The 14,491-nt window shown below is 32.9% G+C and overlaps 1 protein-coding gene across 1 annotated transcript in view; it reads left to right on the top strand.

Annotated features, from left to right (window-relative positions):
• The window catches only part of LOC128556655 (fibronectin-like), a 55,939-nt gene extending 43,325 nt beyond the window's left edge, over nucleotides 1-12,614 (top strand). The window contains exons 16-20 of the mRNA XM_053542256.1: nucleotides 3,235-3,333; nucleotides 3,904-3,973; nucleotides 8,294-8,428; nucleotides 9,913-9,940; nucleotides 10,599-12,614. Of these exons, the coding sequence (XP_053398231.1) occupies nucleotides 3,235-3,333; nucleotides 3,904-3,973; nucleotides 8,294-8,428; nucleotides 9,913-9,940; nucleotides 10,599-10,770 (504 nt within the window). The 3' untranslated portion in view covers nucleotides 10,771-12,614. The remainder of the gene's footprint in view (nucleotides 1-3,234; nucleotides 3,334-3,903; nucleotides 3,974-8,293; nucleotides 8,429-9,912; nucleotides 9,941-10,598) is intronic.
• The last annotated feature ends 1,877 nt before the right edge of the window (nucleotides 12,615-14,491 follow it).

The following is a 14,491-nucleotide window of genomic DNA, read 5'->3' as shown; positions in this document are numbered from 1 at the left end:
TAGGAGTTGTCCTTTTTATTGCAATTCAGCTGTAAACATGGATAAAATCCAAAACTGTGACATGTTTACTTTTTTGTGCGTATTTTTAAATTCATCTTTACAGCCTTTACAGCATACATATGGCTTATTTCTATCAGTCAGAGGTGAGATAGTTTAAGGATGTAATTTTTGCCGCGACGGGTAATTGCAAAGAAATATGACGCGTTCCCATGCATTACAGAAAATGTCATGAAACCTGAAACACGGTTTTTATAAAAACAATTTGAAAGCTAAAACATGTAATTTCTAAATACAAAGAAAAAAAAATGCTCATTTTGTTACTAGCAGTATGACATCTGGGAAGGGCCAACCCGCTAATGTTGTTAAAACTTGTGGCCCAACCCTTTTTGCTTTTTTATGTTATCTATATATCCATGCATTTGACATGTCACATATTTTGTTTTTGTACATATCAAATGAAACTGGCACTGTCTTATAATAGCTGGTTTCTTATAGGTTTACAGACACTCATTCGAAACATGACTCGAATAGAATAAATATCATCATATAAAAATGCTCTACAGCATTTGTCATGGAAACGTTTGTCATACACATCTACTATTAGGAAAGTCATTTTTACTGTGTTTTTGTTATATGCTTTTAAAGTGTTTGTTTATGTAAAACGTTTTTTTTCTTATATAAAAAATGATCACGAGGATTTTTGTTTTCATTTCTATCACTGACAATGTCATCAAGGAACATGTTAGTAACGAACATAATTGTACCAAATTTATATCAACATTATATTTTCAGTCGAAAAATCCTGTCTTAGTCTAGTTTTTCGACGTGTTTGGTTTCAAACGCAATTAAAGTACCTGCATCACTAAACTGTTGTCATTAGAAATTTAATTTGGGAGTAGAAATAAGGAGTACAATGAAGAAACCATTTGGAAGCATAGAATGCAACAAAGCAAAGTAATAGCGGTTAAACCGAGTCTGTTTAGAGAGGTAGTGGAAAGTGCACCACCCGTCACGCCCCCTAGCACCGGCTGAAGAGAACCTCTGTTTCCAATAATATTGAGATTACTCAATGATTCCAAAGGACAAGAAAATATGACAATACTGATTTCAAGTACGAGGAGACTTTTTGAGGTCAACATGCGTCACTTGAAGATTTCTGTTGCAATAGTTATCAAAATCTGTATGAATTTTTTTTCGGATTTAACGTCGCACCGACACATGATAGGTCATATGGCAGCTTTTTAATGGTGGAGGAAGACCACAGGTGCCCCTCCGTGCATTATTTCTTCACGAACGGGCACCTGGGTAAAACCACCGACCTTCCTAAGCCAGCTGGATGGCTTCCTAAAATCTGTATAAAGATCCTTTGATAGCATAGAAAGTTACCAAGAAAAACAATAGCAAACTCGGTTTGATTGAGTCTGTTCTTGAGAAGTAGTTCAAAGTGCAACACCCTTACACACCCCTAGCACCGTTTTAATCGAAACTATATAACCCATGAGAATTGAGTTGACTCCATGATCTCAAAGAACTCCAAAATATAAAAACTCTGAATGGGTTTGAATGAGTCTGTTCATGAGAGGTAGTAGAAAGTGCTTAAGCGGGATCTAATACCCATGAATATTGAGTGACTTTACGATCCCAAATGACCAGAAAATATAAGGCGGAACTAGTTAGTGGAAGTTGGTGAAACAGTACCGCTTGGCTGCTGAACATATGTAGAAACATATCTTCAATTGGCATCTCATCCTAAAGCACTGGGTGGATTTTTAAAATTAATTCCAGGTCTAGGATTGGGAAGGGGCATGGTCAATTTTCTATATATGTATTTAGCTGAAAATTATTTCGGAAATCGCATGCCCGATGTAAAGATAATTTCACACGAATAGTTGATGGGTGACCTAGAATGTACATAGTATTAAGTCTTAATATAGACTGGTTAAAGTGTATGGGCGCCAGAGGGCATTGCCACTTTTATATATATATATAATATATCTATAATGAAAAGTGAAATAAAAGTTTAAAATGAACTCTGTAGAATAAAGCTCTCGGAAGCACCGAGAACAAGGCAAACTGTGAAAATTGCAGACTAGGTTTTGATTGAGTCTGTTCATGAACAATAATGGAAAATGCAACACTGCCCACGCCCTCTAGCACCGGCTTAAGCAGTATTCAATTTTCAAATCTGAATGAATTGAAATCAATGATCCCGAAGGACCAGAAAATATAACAACACTGAAATGAAGTTGGGCGACGTTTTTCGGCCGCCACACAGCACTTAACTCCCGCTGTTGTGAAGTAAATAAAATATGTTAGAAACAAATAGTCTGTCCTATCTACAAAATACATATATTATACATTTGGATAATTGAATAAATGGATTGATGGTACATAACTGTTTTTCTCTTCAGACCCAATAACGAAATAATTTTACAAGAATGTATTTGTGTAATACTGTACCACAAGTGTTTAAATCATTTTGATTTGACAAAATACTAATATACCTTGATTTTAGATAAGTTTACACAAATGGCCACCGGGCGGCCTCGTACAAAGAATCTTCATATTGAGGTGTGACAAAACGTGGGCACTAGAAGGCATAGTATTTTTCATCCTTTACATATATTCCGAAAACTTCTTGACAGAAAGCGCCGTCCAAATTCTAGAAAAAGAAATACAATGTTTCTGGGTGACCCTTTACCAAGATTGCTCTAATTCATGTCATTCATAGAAAACTTGGCACCAAATAGAGCTTTAAACTTGTAAAATATCTTCAGAACATTTTCTATACATTTTGTTCGGTTTTGAATTAATTGCATTAGAAAATTTTCTTGGGTGACCCTTTCCCAATTCATTCAAATTACTACGAATCATTGCCACCTACAAAGAGTATTTTTATTAGTTTTTATCAAAAATACTGTCTAAGAGACTTAATGATATTAAAATTTTCAAAAAAAAAAAAAAAACTTTTCATAAAGTTTGGTTTCATTTTTAAATAATATCACATATTGTTTTTTAGTAAACCTGTTTTGCTTCGTTAAAAGAAACATGGCTGCTGTTATTTTTTTTATATATATATAAATATATATAAACTGTGAAAATTTCCAAATCTCCTCTGTACTGCAGACCAGTCTTTAAATTCATTTGGCAGAATTGCTACTTTTAACACCTTTTTTAGCTGTGAAATTCAGGGAGCGTTGTAGTCTTTAAATATCCATCTTATTTTGTTTTAAGAAAACACCAGCAAAGAAGATTTTGGCAAATACGTTTGTGGAGAATTTTATATACTTAGCGATTGTGGACATTATACCTAATGAGATATATTTGTTTGAGGTAAGTGTTTAAACTTTATAAACATATTTAAAAACGTAAAAAGGGCGGAAAACACCTGATTTAGCTTATCTTATCATAATAGCCAAGAATAGCTTCAAACAATATGGGACTCGCACAAACTATTTCGAATATAACATATAGAAGAGGCTCTGTACCGTCTACATAAACAATGCATGGGTAACATCAGTCATATTATAATATATTCACACAAAGCACTGTTGCCGTGTTATGAAATCAGTTGTATTGTTGATGTCTATTGATGCTTTGAAAGAGGCTTTATTATATGAGGCGATGAATGTATATTGAGATATGAGGAATATGCCTTTTGGAAACTATATCTTACTTCTTCACGTTTTGTCTTTAAATATACATGTGTTTTATTTCAAATATTTGTTATTTTCGTGTAAAAGAATATTTTCTTCTGATTTATGAGAAAGCAAAAAAAAAAAAAAAAAAAAAAAAAGAAAACATACTTCCCGATCAAGTGATGGTCGTTATACGGAGTGGCCGATAACAACTAATATGCAATTTCCAGCATATATTAATTTGCTTGAACAATTTCTTAAACAGGTTTATGCTACAAATGAATATGATATGAAAGGTGAAAGTACGACAAAACTTACCAAGACCCCTGCTGGAGGTATGTTCTTTAAGGTTTCTCACGTACAATGTTTGGGTTAGCCCCTCAATATTTAGTCACTAATATGCTGGTACAGACCTGTCTCAAATCTATCAGTCTCTTATGTTTTTTAATTTTTCTTCAAAGAGTTGTTTGGCAACATTCAGGGGCCAACAGAGATAAAAATAGAAAAAAAAAAAGAAGACATTTAAACGACTTCTTTTCATGAACCACTTGACAGATCTTAACCAAACTTGGTCCGTTGTATCTTTATCAGACCTGTCTGCAATTGGCACAAATATTTTGCTCGGAACCTTTTAAGAGTCACAATTGCTTAAAATAGGAGATTCTGAAGCCGTTTAAGCGACCTTTTCTTATGAACAATATGATGAATATTTACCAAACTTAGTTTGCAGTATTTTTCTACATTCCTCTTACATTTTGTTCTAATGCGTCTGCTTGGTCCTTTTTAGATGCTGCCATAACTAAAACTGGAAAAAAACTTAAAATGACATATTGTCACAAATCACCTAATCCATCTGCACGAAACCTTAACATTCTTGATTAGTCATCTTTTCAATTTCTTTAAACATTTCCAACTGGCGTCTGTCAGGGACCAGGGACCGCCAATCGGTTAAAAAAGAAGAAAAGAAACATATCATGTTCTTCACCAAACTTGATCTGTAATATCCTTGTGTGTTCCTCATGGTTATTCAAATGCTGTCGCTTGACCCTTTTTGTGGCCACCAAGTTAAAGTAGAAAACCTTTAAACGACTTCTGTTCATAAACCAAATGATGTATCTTTTCTAATCACCAACTTGGTCCAACTTTGTATAGTAACATGTATGTCCTTTCTAATATTTGTTTAGTTGGGTATGTTATACCATTTTACGGGACACAAAGTATAAAAATAGAAAACTTAACGTTAATGAACCTTTGTTCCTATACAGCGTTTTGATTCTGACTGAAATGCTGTTGAAATACGGCGGTAAATCCAAAACAAACATACAACTCTGCACCAAACATCAAAGTGTTCCACTTGGGCATTTTGTTTTGGCTGCTTTTTATTTACTTCTTTTTATAACAAACCAAAGTAAGAGTTTAAGGCGAAGTCAGGTTCAAAAGGTAAAAGTCATCCTCAGATGAGTACATTAAGCCCAATTAGACATAGCCTTGCCTTCTGGAACGTGTAAATGTCATTTTGAAAATGAAACAGACATTTTGATCTTATGTTCATGTGTATAGTTACTATATTAAACTTCTGATTTTCTAGTAAAAATGTTTTCATCGTCTGCTCATCTTTACAATAATTACACTCGGAATAAATTCTGAACGTACTTGCAAGTGGCAGCATATGTTGTTTAGCGAAACGCCTGTAGTCAGAAAAGCTTCATCGCGATACTTAACGATTCAAATCAAAGGTGGACAACATGCCTGTCTTTGTATTAATAATAATTTGTGCATGTATGGTAAAGTAATAGTTTGGCATGCATACGAATTGTTCTTTGACAGATGAACATACAGCCTTTAACCAGTAATATTTATATTCTCCCTATCCTTTTCCATTGGAAACTATAAACATTCATTTCGCATGAACAATGGATATAAGAGGCAAAGCGTACAAGTTTCCCACGCATTAAATTTCAACAAGAACTATACTTTGTAAAAAAGGATTATCGACGTTACATGACCTAAATGTACACAACAGTTGCGTTTTCTTAATTTCTTTTAATGACCAACCACAACATAGTGACATGTCTTTTTCTCCCACAAGAACTTGGTGAAAATCAGTCTAATAATACAGCTATATTACATGATGACAGGTGAATAATTTAGGCCCTCCATGAATTAATATATTTTTACAACTTACCTATAAACTTATTCAGTTAATCACTTTTCAGTATAAGTTTAAAAACATTGATAAACAATTACCTTGCGATGTAGAAACAAAGATTGATCTAAACTTAGTTTTATATATCAAATACTGTTCTTAATGCTACATTCATCCAAAACAATGTTTAGACATTAAACACATTGTCTTGGCCTTAAATATCTCAATACGTAGGTACTTTTATTTCTCACTTTTTCGTGCAATATTTCGTGTATAGTTACCATCATGGAAACACAAAAGAATACTGTTATTTTGTGGTGCCTCTTTAATTACAAATCAAGTCATAGAAGCTGAATAATTAAGGTTGCTAGTATTTTGTCTGCAATTAAATCTGTAACGAAAAAAATGTAAGAAAAAATATCTTTGATCTCAGTATTTGCGCCCCATTTTGACAACTGACCTGTTCGCAGGCTAACAAAAATGTATAAAATACATGGCTGACAAATGCATAAGCTTCACCGTACACATTCGCTACTGCCGGAGCTTAACAATAGCGATAATGATTTCATGGGTATTATAAGCCTATAAAATCGTGTTCAGTCGTCTCAATGCAAGAGATGGAGAACAAGTTAAGTTATCACCGGGAGCCAATCAAGACAAGGTTTAAATCATTGATATCGGCCAGTTGGACGAGCTGGAGAAACAAAGACAGCCGTTGTTAATATCTTGTTAGAAAATACAATGCAGTGCGTCAGTGTCGTTCAAATTTTTATATAAACAAAGACACGTTGCTGAAAACTTTAAAGTACTGTTAACCGCCACAGATATTTCTTTAAAGTAGACAAATGAGAACTTGTTTCATGTAAAATTGCAAATTTTCTAGTCGAATTAAATGAACAAATATTAAGTTATTAAGGTAATGAATTGAAAACATTATAACGCAAATGACAAACTGCCAGGCATGCTTCGTTTACAAAACTTGTACTTTTAACAGCACAGTTTGCATGAATATATCCCATTTTTTAATTATCTTGGAAATTTGTGTTTTATTTCTTAATTATTCAATAGTAACAATTCCCTTCTTATATTACGGGTCAAGTACATAAATTATATGCATTTCATAACACAAATATTGTTTACAAAGTCTGTCACTTTTGGCGGTAATTATCACCCTAAAATTTGACCGATTTCACCTCTTTGCCATTTTATTTGGCACCAAGTCTAGATATTAAAAAACTGTAGTTCCGATCCGTCTGGTTTGGTCCGAAACTTTATGACAGAATTTTCTCGAGGAAACAGCAGGTGTGTACAACTGAATTTTGATTTTTTTCATAGATCTTAGATTATATAATCAAAGCCTTGAGATGTCTGGTGGTTGTGGGTTTTACTAGAGTTATTTTCATTTTAAATGCCAATCTATAGATATACATTTATAAGAAACAAATACTAATGTGCCTCATTTCTAAGATAAACTCTGCCTGACCTTACATGAACAGCTGGAAGTCAGTGATGTAACCATGGGCTGGAATACCTAATCATTGACAGATCTTATAAAATATAAATGGCCAGTGTGAATGGATAGAGGATGAATAAGAACTGCTTGATCATGGATAATTTATCCGCATTGTTCATGAATGAGAATACTTTGTGTAGCACATGAACAAATTCATTTGGATGTGATTTGCCACATGATTATCAGAAATACACTTAAATTTGGTAGCGGGATAAACCCGCAACCACAAATGAACATTGGTCGAAATACTTGTGAACATTAATTTTGTTAATGTTGAAATGTCTAATGCTTTGTTGCAAATATTTACTATTTGTTAAGTGACACGTGCACAACCCTTGGTATAGATCTACATAAATATAAATATTGTTCAAAGTTTCAACTGTCAAATTGTTGGAAGGAATGCTTTGTTCCGAGGTCAGACATGCAAACATGAAAATACATTGGGAAGAGAACAAAAAAGAACAACAAGTTAATATGTTTGTAAATGTAATAAAACAATAAAAAGTACGTAAGTAATTGAAACTATTCATCTACTAGTAGAATGTTTTCCGTTAATTCGTGAGCATTTTCAGGTGTGTCTTCGTTATCAGTCATCTTGTGTATCACTTCCCTTTATGAGCTTTCCCATCATTCATTTAAAACTCTGTGTACAAAATAAATACTGCATATGAAATTTATTCAACCGCTTGTTTAATCTTGCGATTTGTCCAGTATCAGTATGTAAATAATTTTATCGTGATAATTTAAAGGTAGAGGATTGTATTTTGTTCGCAATAATCAATACGTTATGCAGTTTAAAGGGAAGAAAATAGCTTTTTTAAAAAGTATCCAAGCCCACAGTAATTATCTCTCTTGATGTATAAGTGCCGCCTATCAAGTCCAATTTGTGACAAATTTATCAAACGAAACGGAGCGGAATACATTTGCCAACCCCATCCCCTCGTTAATTTTGCATGAACACCGAGAGAAATCATCAAATATTTCTTTCAATTTCAGAAATATCTAAGACAGACTGTGACTGTGCCGCAACTTCAGTTATTATAGGTGTTGTATTAGGAGCGTTGCTTGTTATTGTATCTGCATATGCCGGATATGTGACAATTGCGATCAGAAGAAACAATACAAAAACAGGTAAGGTTTGGATATGAAACCTGCTTTTATAGTTGTTTTTTTTTTTTGTTGGCAGTTTCTTTGATATACAGCCTCCCATAGACCCCTTTTCTAAATTCCAGTTTGTTTAGATCTGCCAGTTGTTTTCTCCTTTAGGGCAAAGTCATTTTTATCTGGGGACCATACGCCGCATTTCATTGAACTGCACCCTGCGCATTATTGAAAGTTCTATGTACACCGCCGTGTGAATACACCTGCGGTTGTCTCTAAAATATATTCTGGTATTTAAAACATGTGTAAATGTTGAGTTCTGCTAGAGAGCGTGGTCGGTAGCTTCCGTTCCCACTACCGTCCATGAACAGGCTCAATCAAACCGCGCCTGAAACATTTTCATTTATATCGTGTTCGGCGGCATATGAATTTCACTTTTTCATTTTTGTGATAACAGTGAGAATAAAAACCAAACATAATTTATAGGGAAGCATTTCACTTTAAGGTAAAAAAGAAACAAAAACATAAAATGATAAATGCTAGCATCGCATTATAGTACAGTATTATGACACGATTACTCCGCACTATGATAAAACGACATGTTCCATAGACAGGTTCACATCATTCTTATTAATGATGACAAAATTTTCTGACATAATAAGACACTATTAGGACAGCACAGACTCAATAAACTGTTCCGATATTAAACAGCTGTGACGTTCCATAACTCCATAATAGTGGCTTTGATATAATTTATATTTCACTAGGGCAAACATTTACTAACGAGGCTATTATCTGCAAAATGCAATGAAGAAACTGATAGTATTAACTATATTTTATGAAGCGGTTCAGATATGTGATGAATATATATGAATGTACCATATCAGTGTAACGGAAGATATGATTAAAGGCCAAACTGCTCTTATTTATAGATTTCTGCAATGTTACTATTAAGCTTAGTAGACAAGTGAACGTTGCAGTGATTAGGTGAACTTTTTTACAAGAAGATATAAGTTCTTTTCAATCATTATGGTTCTAACGGACATAACATGTCTTTGATTAAATAAATGTTTATCCTATTCCTGAGGATGTTTTTGATCTATTAAAATCCTTTCTGTTTTCGTTGTGATGCTTAAACTGTCATGTGCTGCACAATTTCACGAACAGATTATAAACATGTCCATCATCGGTAGTGTGGTCACATGTTAGACCTAGCGTTTTAAGCTGTAATGAGTCGCATGGTGAAATAATATATAGTAATACATAATTTTGTTTCCATATTAAGGATGATAAGTCAACTTTACTGTAGCACAAATCATTTTTGTGATACAATATGTTTTTTTAATCTCAAAAACATTTCATGCATTTTGAAATTTACTTTGGAAGAAGTGATGAAAGCATTCGAATGGTAAAACATCGCTCAAAATAGTAAAAACAAAATCTCGAAGAACTACTTAATGTGACGTATTTGCTAGATGCAGAATAAAGTAACATATCGATGGTATGCTTTTCAGACTCTCCAGAATCACGCAAAGACAGAACGTAGGTATTTCTTTTTTTAATATCCACCGTTTAATCCAAAACCTGCCGAAAGCATGTTCCTTAGAGACAATTGGCGTCTTATCAATATTCAATATGTCTTATAGTTTGCCCTGCATTTTGAAATCGCATGTTTCTTTTCCACAATACAATTGAACACAATTTGGCCTGTTTGTTTAATTCAGGATCACCTTTGATGCTAAATAAATACAATACTTCTGTATAGGTAAATAAGATTTTTTTACTGAAAAGCAATACGTTTTAACTTTAAGCAAAATTCATTTTTGAATTGATTTGTTTGTTGCAAAAATTAATCTTACTGTTTTTCTAAATTATGATTTATGATATGAAAGGAGAGTAATAGTTCACTTGCCAGACAGGAATAAGCATGTCAGCTCAATTGTTTGAGGACTGTATTGGGACAATACTCCGAAAATAATAAATGATTGGTAGATAGCTAAACAATTGTATGAAGGATTGGTTATGTATAAACAGACAAGTTGTATCTGTTGAACTTATTCCTTAAAATCCACTTATTATTTAATGGATTGAAAATATTGAACATATGAAAGTAGAAACTTTCTTTCCCTTTTTAAAAAGTACACTGTTGTATACTTTATTTGCAGTAGTCAAAATTTTCCATTTTTGCATTGTTTTTCAGAAACGCAAAACGTGGCCCACTGTACGTTAATACAACGTTAATGATAAATGAAACAGAAGAGACTACTTTCTCTAATCCAGCTGCAGTCCCAAATTCTGAAACAGAATACTCACAATTGGATGACAACTCTAGAAATGACAAGAGTGCATATGGTGTTATTCAAGCTATGTAAAATGACCAACCATTTCGTATCTTTACCTACTGAAATAAGAAATTTCATTGGGTCAAATTAAGAACGGGCTCAATTAAACCACGCCTGCAGCGTTTGTCATTTATGTATGTTGGGTGACCTTCGATTTTCCACTTTACTTTTCTGTTTCAATATTTGTATTTTTTTTTTTTGGTGTAAATACGTTTGATTTCAATTGTGTTTCTATTACTGCTACGGACATTCATTGCTTTCATTTTAAATCTATTTTGACAATGTTAAATTTTAATTTAGGTACTAATCTGTTTGTGTTGCAGGATGACGAAACTATTACACAGTTAAAGTGTAGTGCAATATTTTATCGTTAACATTTTGCTAATCAGGAGGCTGTCGCGAAATATTTATACTTAATATTTGTTGTAACACATGCGTCATGCGTCAGCTATTAGGAGGATGCATTATTGGAACGTGGCTGTCCCTATTGGATGCTTTGGCTTACTACAAATGATTACAGTTTTAGGGTAAATAGATCAAAATAGAATATAAAGAATTGGTTAAAACCATTAACAACATAATTATAAGTTAGACATATGCTCTCCATATATAATTATACGTTAGACATAGGTAGTGTCACTATAAAAATTTCATGATCATCATCATCATCATCATCAGGGATTTTAAACATTTTGGAATAATTAAGTAAATAAAGTTTTACGTTCCTTTTTCATAATTAAAACGGAAATGAAATTGTAAATATCTATTAAGACTACTGTTAAGAAAGAAGAGGCATTGATAGACTGTATATTTTGTTTCAGACAAGTCTAAAAGCTAATTTATTATCTCCCTTTATTGTTGCCTCGATGTCCATTTTTCGACCGCTTGACTGCAGAATTTCTAGAATTTGTATCTTGTAGTAAAGATTTTATCTTTTTTTTTCTATAATTATATATCTGCGGTTAGCTTAAAAATTAATAATAGTACTATTGTTATTACTATTATAATTATTAGTATTTTTATTCTCGCATATGCTTCACGAGTATATTTCAAACTTTGTCATGTAGATATGTTTGGTTTTATCTTTTTTGTTTTTATTTTTTCTCTACTTTGTTTTGAAGAAATATTTAATTTCGATAAGTATCCGCCGTATCATTATAATCCATATCTGTATGTACATTAATTATAATATAAGCTATATATGCGCTTTTTGTCACGTATAGTACGTTTTTATTTCTGACGAAGACATTAAAGTCGAAAATAGTAAAGAATGTGTTGTCTTGGTAATTTTAAATCCTTTTGATCTATCAATTTGAAGGTTACATAAAACTGGGCGATTTTCTGCAGATATATAAAAAGCAACATAATATGTATTTTACCAAACGTCTAGATAGACTATTTCGTTTTGTAATAACTTTTAATTTATTTTAAAACAATACTACTTTGATATGTTCATCATGCACTTTGACCGTTAATTGTGTATTTATTGAAAGACAAACCTTTTCACCATATTATCGTCACTGGCCATGAATTCCATGTGCATTTTAATAATAATAACACGCTTTTTACAAGATCAAAATAAAATACTGCAATCGAAATGAAATAGTCAATCTTTCTCTAAAAACGAAAACACAAACAATTTAGTATGACCATAGTGTCAGACGCGCGACTCATAAGGCTTGACCACTCTCTCCGAGACATAACGTGGAAATTAACCACAGTAATATCATACTGAATAGCAAAAGCAATTAGGAGGACAACAACCTTTGGATTTTCAAAAGCCTTGTAACACCAGACTAGTACACAAAACTTACAAAACAACTGATAAGTCGAAACAAAAGGGCATAACCCGGTCCGAATTTGGCAATGCAGCTCGTTCTAATTAAATAAAATGCAGAACGGCTTAGGAAAACATAAACAAGTTAGCGTTTTTCATGTTCAAAAAAATATAATTTCAACAATTATTTAGTTGCGTTGCACTCTATGTCATTACAGTACACGATTGTATGAAGTTTTTATTTTTTCCAACATGTTGTTACATAGCTATCCGCTGACATGCAACGCTTCAACTAAACAATAATACGTTTAAACACTGGACATTACTTTGTGAAAAGGCAAAATGGAGATATGAACTATGTGCATTGCACGCAAGATTTTCACAGGAAAAGTGTGAAGTTTATATTCATTTCAACAAGTGTTTACTGAGATAACAGCTGAAAACCAACTTCTTATATAAACATTCGTTAGTCAAAATTGGGCACTGATTTGTGAAGAATGCAAAATGGAATTATATAAATCTTTGCATTGCATATTATATTTTCACAGTCTACAGGAGTGTGTAGTTACAATCCCTTTCCACCAGTGGTTGCTGAAATATAAGCTTATATGCAAAATCATTTGTTTGGTCTGAATCTTTTGTCATGGAAAGAAGTTAACGGAAACGACATTATATTTCAATACAGGGTATTAATTTTGGGTCCTTCAGATTATAGGGTTGGTGTAGATTTGTTGTCATTGTAGCGTCAGTTCCAAAATAGATTTATCAAAACTTAATAATAGAACGCGTTACATGATGATATTATTCTATGTAGAATTTCAAATAATTTAGTTACTTAAAACCATTTAAACAGTTACTGTTGTGCGGGTTCTGCACGAAATGCTTTTGAAAATGACTTTAGAATGAATGTGGTTATTAGTATCTGTTATACAGGACTGGTGTATATGTTGTGATTAGATTTTTGCGGGCCTTCATCATATGGTCAGTCAATAACCTAATTCATATATGCAATAACATATGTCAGTTTTACTTTTTAAATAACTTGATTAGAAAAAAGACCCTATTATAATCATCATTATAATGTTAATGAAGCTGTGTTTTCACATTAGCCATTTGTTTGTTCTAAGGCGGCCAAAGCTGCAGGTAGATGGCTATCACGAGGGAGGATTCTTATGTGTTTGTCTTTTAATAATTCAAGGGGCTTCCGTGCCCGAGTGGTTAAGGTCACATGCTACTCTCTGATGTGACGTTAAATTCTTCATGTAAAGAAGGTTTTGCCTAGGTCCCTGCCTTTTGTAATACATTGCATATATTTTTTCTAATAAAAGTACCATAATTACAAGTACAATTATGTACCAATAATTCTTTGTTTAATTTTGTTAAAAAGAATTTCAATTTTTAATTGTTCGTTCCAAAGATACATTACCCCTAAGTCGGACAATATTTTTCTTCAGTCGGAAAGCCAAGTTTGTTTGGTATTGACCTTTATCTGTTTTAAGGAGTAAATAAGTTTTCTTTGTAATAAATAAATCATTAAATGTAAGATATTTAATACAGTATTTTATCATTGATATTTTCATGTATGAGTGGTAGAGTGACGACAGGTTTGTAGATTTTCTTGGCACCGATAACACGACGTAAACAGTTAGTATGTATTAATTCTTTGCGCTCGTGCTTTCTCTGAGCTAAAATGTGTTGCAAAATACGATGCCCGGAGATGAGTTCCATGCATTAATTAACATTATTGCTTTAAGTGTTGTATGTTCTTTACAACCTCTGTTGACCTGAAAGAGCTACAATTTATAACGTATCATTTTATACGTCAGCGCATATGTTTTTTTGTTTTTTCATTTTGCGTTTCAACCAATTCAATAAAGAATCCACTTGCCATGAATGCTGTGTCTAGATTTGCTCAGGACAACTGACCGTCCATATAATGCCAGGCACAGATGACCAGATGTGAGGTCCTTAGAT

This window comes from Mercenaria mercenaria, chromosome 4, assembly GCF_021730395.1.
Source record: "Mercenaria mercenaria strain notata chromosome 4, MADL_Memer_1, whole genome shotgun sequence".
NCBI classification, from domain to species: Eukaryota; Metazoa; Mollusca; class Bivalvia; order Venerida; family Veneridae; genus Mercenaria; species Mercenaria mercenaria.
The sequence above is the reverse complement of the archived record's forward strand: the minus strand, read 5'-3'. Positions and strand labels throughout refer to the sequence as shown.